This window comes from Anarhichas minor, unplaced genomic scaffold, assembly GCF_050575085.1.
Source record: "Anarhichas minor isolate MPS153535 unplaced genomic scaffold, ASM5057508v1 ptg000010l, whole genome shotgun sequence".
In the NCBI taxonomy this organism is placed as follows: Eukaryota; Metazoa; Chordata; class Actinopteri; order Perciformes; family Anarhichadidae; genus Anarhichas; species Anarhichas minor.
This window is the reverse complement of record NW_027466456.1, coordinates 69,614-80,312: the sequence shown is the minus strand read 5'-3', so window position 1 is coordinate 80,312 and position 10,699 is coordinate 69,614. Positions and strand designations below refer to the sequence as shown.

At 46.5% G+C, this 10,699-nt stretch overlaps 1 protein-coding gene across 2 annotated transcripts; it reads left to right on the top strand.

Moving 5' to 3' along the window:
• Positions 1-1,469: 1,469 nt before the first annotated feature.
• On the top strand, positions 1,470-9,491 carry ndnf (neuron-derived neurotrophic factor). Of its 2 annotated transcripts, XM_076087269.1 has the most exons (4): positions 1,470-1,492; positions 5,786-5,956; positions 6,303-6,427; positions 8,095-9,491. In XM_076087269.1, exons 1-4 carry the CDS (start codon positions 1,470-1,472, stop codon positions 9,489-9,491), a joined length of 1,716 nt encoding a protein of 571 aa, XP_075943384.1. The 2 variants fall into 2 exon arrangements, with proteins under 2 accessions (XP_075943384.1, XP_075943382.1); XM_076087267.1 differs by lacking the exon at positions 1,470-1,492 and having other exon boundaries at positions 5,763-5,956.
• Positions 9,492-10,699: the final 1,208 nt, after the last annotated feature.

Sequence of the window (10,699 nt, the reverse complement as noted above, 5' to 3'; positions counted from 1 at the left end):
TCTATCTGAATGGTTTTTTTTTTGTTAAAGGCAGAAAGCGAGCTGACCCTCCTCACAGACACATTCCAGGATGCAGCGCTAAATGCGAGCTCCAGAGATGGACTATAAAGAAGCAGAAAGGGGAGGTGTGTGTGTGTGGGGGGGGGGGGGGGGGGGGGGGGGGGGGGAAGGAAAGGAAACTGGGCTCTCCTTCCCATCATGCTCCTGTGCCAGCTCTCGTGGTTCCGATGATGTGGATAGCTCAGAAACTCAAACTGTGCGCAATGTTGTTGATGGCAAAAAAAAGGAGGGGGGGGGGGGGGGGGGGGGGTTGCGCTGGTTTGGACACCAAATAAAAAAAGCCTCCATTGTTGAATCGGAGCCCTCGGCCACAAGTCTCTATGCCCATTCATTAACGAGCCGCGTGGCCGTCCAAGAGCAACCAGACCTGCTCTGGTAGAACATAGAACAGGTCCAGGTCCTGTGCGGTTTCCTTCTTCTGCTCCGCTCCCTCCACTCCAATCCTACACTTTGGCCCTGAAGTGACAGCCATGTGATGGAGCTCGCTACACTTAAAAGGGGTCCCGCCATAAATCTGCCTTCAGACCGAGGGCTTCGGGTCGGAAGCCGAAATGTCTCTTTATTTGTGTTGAAATTAAACTGTCTTCTATTTTCCCTCCCGATCTGTTAATGAGCTCCATGTGGCGGCGGGCGCGAGGCTCATCTGTCCTCACGAGGAGAGAGAGAGCGACAGAGAGAGAGAGAGAGAGAGAGAGAGAGAGAGAGAGAGAGAGAGAGAGAGAGAGAGAGAGAGAGACAGAGAGGTTACACACAGTGAGAGGTCAGAGGCGGTTTGCATGCTGCACCTCCAAACATGGAAACGATGATAATCGATGTGTTTCTGCAGTGAAATAACGAGTTGATCGTTTGGATTGTTCTGCGCTTTAATCATGGATTGCACATGATTTCTATTTTGCAGTTGATTGATGTCCCTGGAGAATATCGCGTCCATCTGGGAGAAGTAATAAACCAGAGTGTGAACATTTTTTGTTTTGGCTTTGCGCACTGATTTGCTCGTAATGACCCCAAATTAGAGCGGGGTCAAAGCTGACAGAGGTCATTTAAACGTGATCCTGAGATCAGGCACAGGACCGTCGGCCACATTCACGTTCTTTCCGATGTGAAGTGTAGATGTGGGGATGGAGGAGCATCACCATTTCCTCTGTTGGATGAATCCACTGCGAGCTGCATTTGTCCTTTAATCCAATTACGCACAGATTTCCACAGCTCGCGCAGGATGTGTTCCGGCCGCAGCGCTCAGCGAATTCCACTTAAAGTGAAACAACAACAAAGAAACTATAAATGTATCAATAAAAAGATGAAAAAGCAAAACAAAGTTGTCACGATTGCGGCGGCTTTGCTTTACAATGACCCGCTCCTCGTGCATTCTTCCCGCGCTCTAATTAAACATGAGACTTTATTTGTTCCAGATGCAGCTCCATTTCTTTTGGTGGTGAAGGAACTCTGCAGCCCGCAGCGACCCACTGCTCCTAAATATGCACACGCCACTCCCTCCGCAGCGTGTCTCGTGAACACAGACGCGTGGAGGTGCACGGTTCGAATCAGCAGCGTGTCGCACGTGCTAATGGCAGCGTTGATAAACCCCTCACTGTTTTGAGTGATAGCAGACTTCATGCGTAATGACATCAGTGTGGTGGACGGACGGACGGACGGGGAGGGGGGGGGGGTGTTGGAATGAAAGACAGCTCCGAGATAGCGCCTCAGCGCGGTCTTAGTATTAATAGACACGTCTTTTGTTCCAAGTGTCACGCTTCTGAAGTGGAGGGAGACGAGCGAGGAGATAAGGATCTTGGTGGTCTGACTCAGGGGCGTAAATATAGACGGGGGGGGGGGCTAGAGAGGAGCAGGCCCTCCAACAATGTGTTGGGTGGAGATCACCAGGCTCTCGTGAGTGATAGAGTTACGCTTGGTGATTACGTAATCACGTCCTGTGCTTTGTGGCGGTATGGTCGCAGCGTTTGGTCGTGCACCTCTGAATTATTGTAACTTGGTGCGATCACGACTCACAAATAGTTAACTGATAAAAACACTAGTTACATGTCTGTGGACTAAACAAAGTTCTAAAATTAGTTTTGCTAAATGCTTTAGAAACAATGTTAAAAATCTATGTGAGTAAATATTTATCAGCCAAATCAAATAGTTTATATTCAACCTTTGTTTCTTTATAACACATTTAATACTTGACTTCTTTCTTTACAGGTTTGTATAAAGGTGATAAAGTAGTTTATGAATATGAGATATGAGTTTAGATAATTACAATCCCTCCTCTCTCTAGTGGAGGTTGATTTATAGCTTTTAGCCGGTTACACCGACAGTCTATGTTCATATCTCTGAGTTACACTCGTTGTCTTTTGGATTCTTCACACTTCATTGTGTTTCTACGTCCTCGGATGTTTCAGAGAATAATGCAACAAACAGCGCGCTGAGTATAAACGCCTCCGTTCATACTTGAGTATAAACAAAGCTTTAGTCACCTCTGAAAAATGTCCCACTGGTTAGCTATAGGGTTGGGTACCGAAAACCGGTGCCGGTATGGTACCGGTTCCTATACGACCGGTATCTACCGGACCGAAACGCAACGCAGATTTCGGTGCTTCCTTTCGGTGCCTGAGCCGATTGAAATACTTTTTTTACACGACTCTGATGACTCCGTCCTGGCAGCAGGTAACGATGCTCCTCACTCACAGTATTATTACAACCGGACGAGCCGCTTAGAAACAAACCCCTCCATCATTCTGACGAAGCTTCGGCCATGATTTATTAAAAAACAACAACGAGAACGAGATCTGTGCTGTCGCTCATAAGCACAACATCCACAGGCACGCGAAACTTTCTTCTTCTTCTTTGAGGTGTAGTGGTGGTTGGCAAACGATGAATTGGCGCATTAGCGCCACCAACTGGTAAAATAAAATAAATCAGGAGAAGGCAAATGTGCTCATATTTCTGCAAAAGTATTGCTGAAATTTGAAGCTGTAGTGTGTGTACAGAGTGTGTGTTTATCTGTATTTATTTAAGTATACTGTAAACTGTTAACAGTTAATATATTGTTCATAGTTTGAAGTTTAAAAGTTTGAAGCTGTAGTTTGAAGCCAAGTGTTTTGTATTTATTTATATTTATAGTATACTTTAAACAGTTAATATATTGTTCAATTTGAAGAAAAAAGTATCGGTTCAGGCACCGTTTATGCACCGGTATCGTTTTAAAAGTATCGTTTTAGCACCGGTATCGGAAAAAACCCAAACGATACCCAACCCTAGTTGGCTATTGAGCGAATCGCTGCCGCACTGCAGCGCTCATACAGAAGTTACCGCTGGTGACGCCATAGCGGACCTGATGCCCAGCCTCCGCCCCCCGCAGGTTCAAATTGTTAGCTCTGTAAGCACTGTTGCCTTTGTTAGCGCTGTTAGCTGCCAACTCAGACTTCTCTTTGCTCAGAGCCGTGTGCAGGCAGGCAGCGGGCCAATCACGTGTTGCATTAAATCAGCTTGCACAAAAAGGATCGATTGCAGGTATCGTTTGAGTCTAGAACTTTGATACTACTTGGTACTGGGTTATTTTGGTCGATAGACATAAAGGTATTCATAGAGATGACTGCTGTTATCTCTGATAAATATTTGCTTGAATTTGATATCAGGGCCATGTGATAAAACTCCAAAAGTCTTTGGCCCCGAGGGTTGCATGACTCCGACAAAAGTAATAATTTCCAGGGAGAATCAGAGTAAATAAAAAAGTAAGAGAGACAGAGAGAGAGAGAGAGAGGGGAAACCCTGCTGTCTCCAGATTTATGTCTGTTTTTAAAGGTATTCATAGAGTTCCCTTCATAATAGTGAGCACTGGAGCCCGTCGTAGTCACCATACACCACCGATCTGATGGGAGTGCTTTTTATTTTTTATCCCTGCTAGTGTTTCTAAAGAACTATAATGCAGGAATGAAGTTTGTAGTGCAGAGGTCTTCTGGTTTCACTCATCTGCCTCTGTTTAGGGAGGAAACGGAGCGAGGAGTGGACTGTGTGTGTACAAGTGTGAAAGAGATTATTTGTTGATGAAAAAGCTGTGATCAAGGGGAAGAGACAGACAAGGGAGGGTGAGCAGAAGAAGGGGGGGATGGGGGTCATTAAAAGGACACCATCTCGCTTGCAGTAAATGGCGGTAAAGTATCTGGCTAATCTGCCATCATTACGCTGATTAAATCACCAGGGATTTGGCGTTCCCATCAGCTGCAATCAATGGGACAGAAATCAATAGACGGGATACGTGAGAGGCTCTCAGCCGGCCAGCTGAGCCTCAGCTCCCTCTGAGCTCTGCACCGCCAAACATCTTCATGTTAGTGTCGATAAAAGTTAAATGACATGGATTCCAGGATTCTTTTTTCATATGAAGTGTTTTTATGACACAGTGCGGTTCCCTGGAGTTTCCAGCAAAGTCTTTTCCTTCACACGTCTGTATTTAAATGTATCCCCCCCCCCCCCCCCCCTCATTCCTCTCTGTGGCTGGGAGCACTCACTCACCCTCCCTTTACTTTTGGTCACTGATTCACTCAAAGATGGCGTCTGTGCTGTCACCCAGTTTTAATGTTAATTAAGGTTAAAACTAAAAGGCAAGAAAACACATTTGAAGATGAAATAAAGATGTGTAGTGGAAACTAAAGCAGAACCCTTTAAAGACACGGCGAAGTCTGTCGCCAAAGCTCAGTGTTGCCAAATAGAACTCAAGCTAATGCCAGAACGAAAGGAAAGGAAAAGGCCGTTCAGAACTTCCATTGCAAAAAATAGACATTATGAACACATGATATGAGCCACAAATATCGATTGATAATGTGCAGTAAAGAAACATATGTTGAGAACTCTTGTCCAGTTATATTGGAAGATTGACACCACTCTCATGTCTGTATGCTAAATATTAACTTAGCTTAGCATAAAGACATTAAACAAAGATTAAGTTATCATTAAGTTACGTTATGAGTTTGACATTTTGGCAAGTACACTCATGTGTCCTTGCTGGGAGTTCGATGAAAATACTGATACCACTCTTATATGTAGCTGGTGACGTTGCTTAGCTTAGCATAAAGACTTGAAGCAGGAGGAAACAGCTAGCCTGGCTCCGTCCAAAAGGCGAATAACCTACCAGCACCTCTAAAACTCACTAATGAACACATTACATCTCATACAAAAAGCAAATGTACAAATGAGTGTTTGTGGTTTTAGGGAGGGTTATGTGCTGCACTCCGTCTTGTCTTTAGCCGACAGCAGCATCTTTTTGTTTTGGTATCCTTGAACCCGCGGCGCTGTCTTCAGTGAAAGAGATTTTAAAGTTTTTGCATCCTCGTCTTGGTTTGAGCTACAGAGTCACCTTCAACTGGAATATTCTATAAGCATGAAGATTATTCAAACAGGATTAACTGACTGTACATATCCTGTTACTGAATACTGCTATTTCATTGGTTGATGCAATCTGCTGTTTGTTTTAAATCTGTTGTTTGAGCTTTTATGCGAAACTTGTTATGCTGCCGTCTCGGCCAAGACGCCCTCAGAAAACAGATTAAGAATCCCAATGGGAATTATTCCTGCAAGGTTTAATAAATAAATAAATAAACCTGCAGACAGCCATTTCTGCAGGGTCAAATCTAACATAACTGTGATATAAGACAATGCAGACAATACAGACAATGAAGCTGAAGTCGTTGTTCCCTGTGTCTTTCAGAATGAGGCATTTTAAAGGTTGGAGTGTGGTGCTGCTGGTGCTGCTGGGGCTGGGAGCTGTGGCCCAGAAGCTGCCCACGAGAGACGAAGGGCTCTTCCAGATGCAGATCAGAGACAAGTCGCTGTTCCACGACTCCTCCGTCGTCCCGGACGGAGCTGAGATCAGCGGCTACCTGTTCAGGGACACACCCAAAAGGTGAGAGCTGCTCAGGACAGAAACAACGACTGAAAGCATAACTCTGGTGATTAACTTCCACCGCTGACTGAGCCGTGACGATCACAGTGGAAGACGTTAAACGTGCAGATGGCCACTTACTGTAAATAGATAGGAAACATCAGATGTTGCTCCGAAGCATAATCTATTATGCAGATGCAACAACTAAATAATAAATGAGAAAGTGGTGTTGGTGTAAGTGAGTGTCAGAGAAAGACCGAGGTCAGTGGTACGACAGTATATCGCTGGTGTCAAACTGTCTGCTGTCTACACATTATTCTGTATAAAATGTCAAAATGTGACGGTCCCTTTCATTTATTTTTCACAGGTACTACTTTGTGGTGGAAGAAGACAACACACCCCTGTCTGTGACCGTGACACCTTGTGATGCTCCTCTGGAGTGGAAACTCACTCTGCAGGAGCTGCCAGAGGAGGCCAGCGGAGAGGGATCAGGTATAATTGACATCAGGCAGCAGTGGAAGAGGTTAATGACACGTTATGTGGAAATATCACTATCCCTCCTCCACGCACACGCACACACACACACACACAATTAACCTACGCAGTGATGTTAGGCTTTGTGTTTTGGTGGGTTTTAATTAAGTCACAGTCGTAGTGTCTAGTCTGACCACTTATGCTGTCTGACTCGACCCAAGCTGACGTCTATAATTTCAGAGAAGGGCTAGTTAACGTGCTGAATCGAAGCCATTACATCCCTTTACTTAAGCGGTCTTGGTCTTCTTAAAGGTAAATCCTGCTTCACTCTGTCTTCCTCTTTTTCCGTCTCTCTGAATCTTTTTCTCTTTTCTCCCTCGCTCTTAAAACTTTCTCCATCTGGAGGGCGTCCTTTTCAACGCAGCACATCGTTCCAGACGACCAAAGCGGGGTGGTTTAGAGCGTAGACGTGTGATGTGAGCATACATTTGAATATCAAATACACGAGCACCTGCGTTTGTGGCCGTGCTCTTGTCAGATCAAATATTACAAAATGATTTATTGGGTTGTTACTCTGTTGAAGACGTGTACCTTACCTTGTGAAAATAATTAGTCTCTAAGTAGAATAACAGCAAATTTGGACCAGGTGGAAACCTCCGGATCTGAAAAATGGAGCCAATACTGAAGTGTGTTAAAGCTGCATTCTCTCTCGTGTCCACCAGGGGGCGACTCCTCTGGTTGTATAGAAGTCTATGAGAAAATGACTCTACTTCTCTCTTGATTTATTACCTCAGTAAACATTGTAAACATGAGTTTATGGTCTCAATCTCTAGTTTCAAGTCTTCTTCAATACAGCATGATGTTCATTTAGTACATTATGGTCCATTTAGAGTCACACAGACCATAAAGCAGGGGATGCTTTAGGGCGGGGCTACACGGTGATTGACAGGTCTCTACCAGAGAATTATCCGGTCTGGGAGTTGTTCGTATTTTCGTCTTTCAACTTTAACCCTTTCACGGTGTATTTTCACATCACAAAAGTTAATCGTAACATTTTGGCTGTCGAAAAATCGACCCTCCACCCTCTCGTGTCACTTCTGGTTTCGAAAAAAACAAGATGCCGACAGCCAAAATGTCGAACTCGAGGCTTCAAAGTCGTAGTCCACAAACCAATGGGGGACATCGCGGTGACTACATTCAATTTCTAGATACAGTCTATGAATTGGACCCATTACTCGTCGAGCCATTGGTAGAAGTGTTTGAGCAAAACCTCTTCCCGTCTTTGCTGCTCTGTTTTGCTGAATGTCTCTGGTGGGAGTAGATCTTTGAGCATTAATTCATAGTACACCACCGAGCACACTCTGGTCGACAAACACAATATTATGCTTGGGCCGCCTCTCTCGCGTGGAAGCTACAAGGCGCCTCTTTGTAGCACAGCTTCCCCGGAAAGGCCGAGTGAATGCCGGTCTGTGATCTTTTTGGGGATGTTTGGAGTGAAAACATGGCCGCCCCTGTGAGGGGCTAATCGTCCGTGAGGCTCTGCAGAGCTTTGTCGTGACGTCAACATATCAAACACTTTTAGCATTGGGTGGAAATTTACTTTTCATCAAAGCCAAAAAATGAAACAGAAGAAAAACATTGTAAAGGTCATGACTGCATTTTTGTTGTTGTTGTCGTTTCTCCAGGAGAGCCTGAACCTCTGGACCAACAGAAACAGCAGGTGACCGTGGACGAGGGGACGGAGCTCTTCACCTACAAGGGGAACGACGTGGAGGCATACGTGGCCACCAGCACGCCCTCTGGCCTCTACCAGCTGGAGATGCTGTCCACAGAGAAAGACAGCAACTTCAAGGTGTACGCCACCACGACTCCAGAGTCGGACCAGCCCTACCCGGAGCTGCCCTACGACCCCCGAGTGGATGTGACGGCACTGGGCCGGACCACGGTCACCCTGGTCTGGAAGCCGACGCCAACGGGCTTTCTGATGGGCCAGCCCGTCCAGTATTGTGTGGTGATCAACAAGGAGCACAACTTCAAGAGCATGTGTGCTGCCGAGGCTAAGATGAGCGTGGACGACGCCTTCATGTTGGCTCCAAAGCCCGGCAGAGACTTCAGCCCGTTTGACTTTGCCCACTTTGGCTTTGTGCCCTCTGACAACGGTTTCGGCAAAGACCGCGGCCTCATGAGTAACAAGATCTCCCGGGCGTACACAGCCAAGCCCAGAGCATTGGACATTCAGAAGGTGTGTATCGGCAATAAAAACATCTTCACCGTGTCAGACCTGAAACCGGACACGCAGTACTACTTTGACGTGTTTGCCGTGAATTCTGCGACCAACACCAGCACGGCGTACGTGGGAACCTTCGCCCGCACTAAAGAGGAAGCCCGTCAGAAGACGGTGGAGCTGAAGGACGGCAAAGTGTCGGACGTCTTCATCAAGAGGAAGGGCAGCAAGTTCCTGCGCTTCGCTCCGGTGTCCTCCCACCAGAGGGTCACCCTGTTCGTCCACACGTGTCTTGACGCCGTGCAGGTGCAGGTGCGGCGCGACGGCAAGTTGCTGCTCTCCCAGAACGTGGAGGGGGTTCGGCAGTTCCAGCTGCGGGGGAAGCCTAAAGCCAAGTACCTGATCCGTCTGCGAGGAAGCAGGAAAGGGGCCTCCACTCTGAAGGTGCTCGCCACCACACGACCCAGCAGCAAGCAGCCCTTCCCGTCGCTCCCGGAGGATACACGCATCAAGGCCTTCGACAAGCTGCGCACCTGCTCCTCCTCCACTGTGGCCTGGCTGGGCACGCAGGACCGCAACAAATACTGCATCTACCGCAAGGAGGTGGCCGAGAATTACGGCGAGGAGCAGCGACGCCGGGAGCAGAACCAGTGCGCCGGGCCGGAGACCCGCAGGAAGTCGGAGAAGGTCCTGTGCAAGTACTTCCACAGCCCGAACCTGCAGAAAGCGGTGACCACGGAGACCATCACGGGTCTGGAGGCGGGGAAGACCTACCTGCTGGACGTTTACGTGGTGGGACACAGTGGACACTCGGTGAAATACCAGAGCAAACTGGTGAAAACAAGGAAATACTGCTAAATGACTCTGCAAAGAATAAATCTATTATAAATATATATATTAAATAAGTTTATTTAACTCTAAGTGATATTCTACTAAGGAGTGTATACAGACTGACTACTCACACAAGCGCACGGGGCCTGTGGCAGTGACTGAACTGTTTGTAGAGAGAGATATCAACCTGTATATTTATGTTTACATTTCATGCCGGTGGCCCGTTGGCGGGAGCTGCTTCGTCACCGGGCCGGTCGTCTCTGGGGAGGCAGAACTTAAAGAGAAGATCATCACTCTTTGCCCGCTGCATGACGTTTGCTCTCGACTGTCATATTTGTGCGTTTTCAAATCACGACGAGGCGGAGGAGATGCAGCAGCCGCCCGCATTGTATAGATCTCTCACTGCATTATTCACTACATGTTTTAGGAGGAATTTAAATTATTTTATACTTTTCGTCTCTCTCTTTTTGTTTTGTTTTTATCGATGACAATAATAACTTACCAGGAAATTCCAGTTTTACGAGGAAGTTGTCGTAGTTTGGACATTCCCTTCTGTATCTCAGCCAGTGTTTGCTCTAGAGCTCATCTTGTAAAACGTGTTCTGTGCTGGAGATCTGTTATTATCACTGTATCGCTGTGCGTGTGTGTGTGCGTGCGTACGTGTATGTGTGTGTGTGTGTCACATGTACAGAGTTGTCCTGCCAATATCCATGTACATAAACACTAAATATAGAACCAGTAATCCCTCTGTCACCCTGGGTGTCATGTTCTTTTGCCAAGCAGTTAACATCACAGCTCCGACATGAAGGAGCGCGCTGCGTATTGTGTTATAGACGCAGACGTCTGAATTACGGGGGGTTGCGTGAGCACAACTTGAGACTTTGAAAATGAGAACTTGATCCCCCCCCCCAAAAAAATGATTTGTCACGAGAAAGGACAGACGGGATGAATTATTAAGCTTTGAGGACACTCGTGGTGGCCGAGCTCCGCTAACGCAGAATCAGTGTCCCGGTGACGTTCATGCTCCTAGATGTGCGATAATAAATCAGTGCGTCTGCTCATGAGTGAGTTTCTTTGTTGCTGGAGAACTATTCATGCTTTATGTTGAGGAATTTAAAAAAAAAAAAAGAAGAGAAGTAGAACTGCTCTCGCTAAAGAGAGTGAGAGCAGAGATGTTGAAAGTTGGTTTAAGTCCAGACAGAACGGAACATCTGTTTCACATGTAGTCGATATAT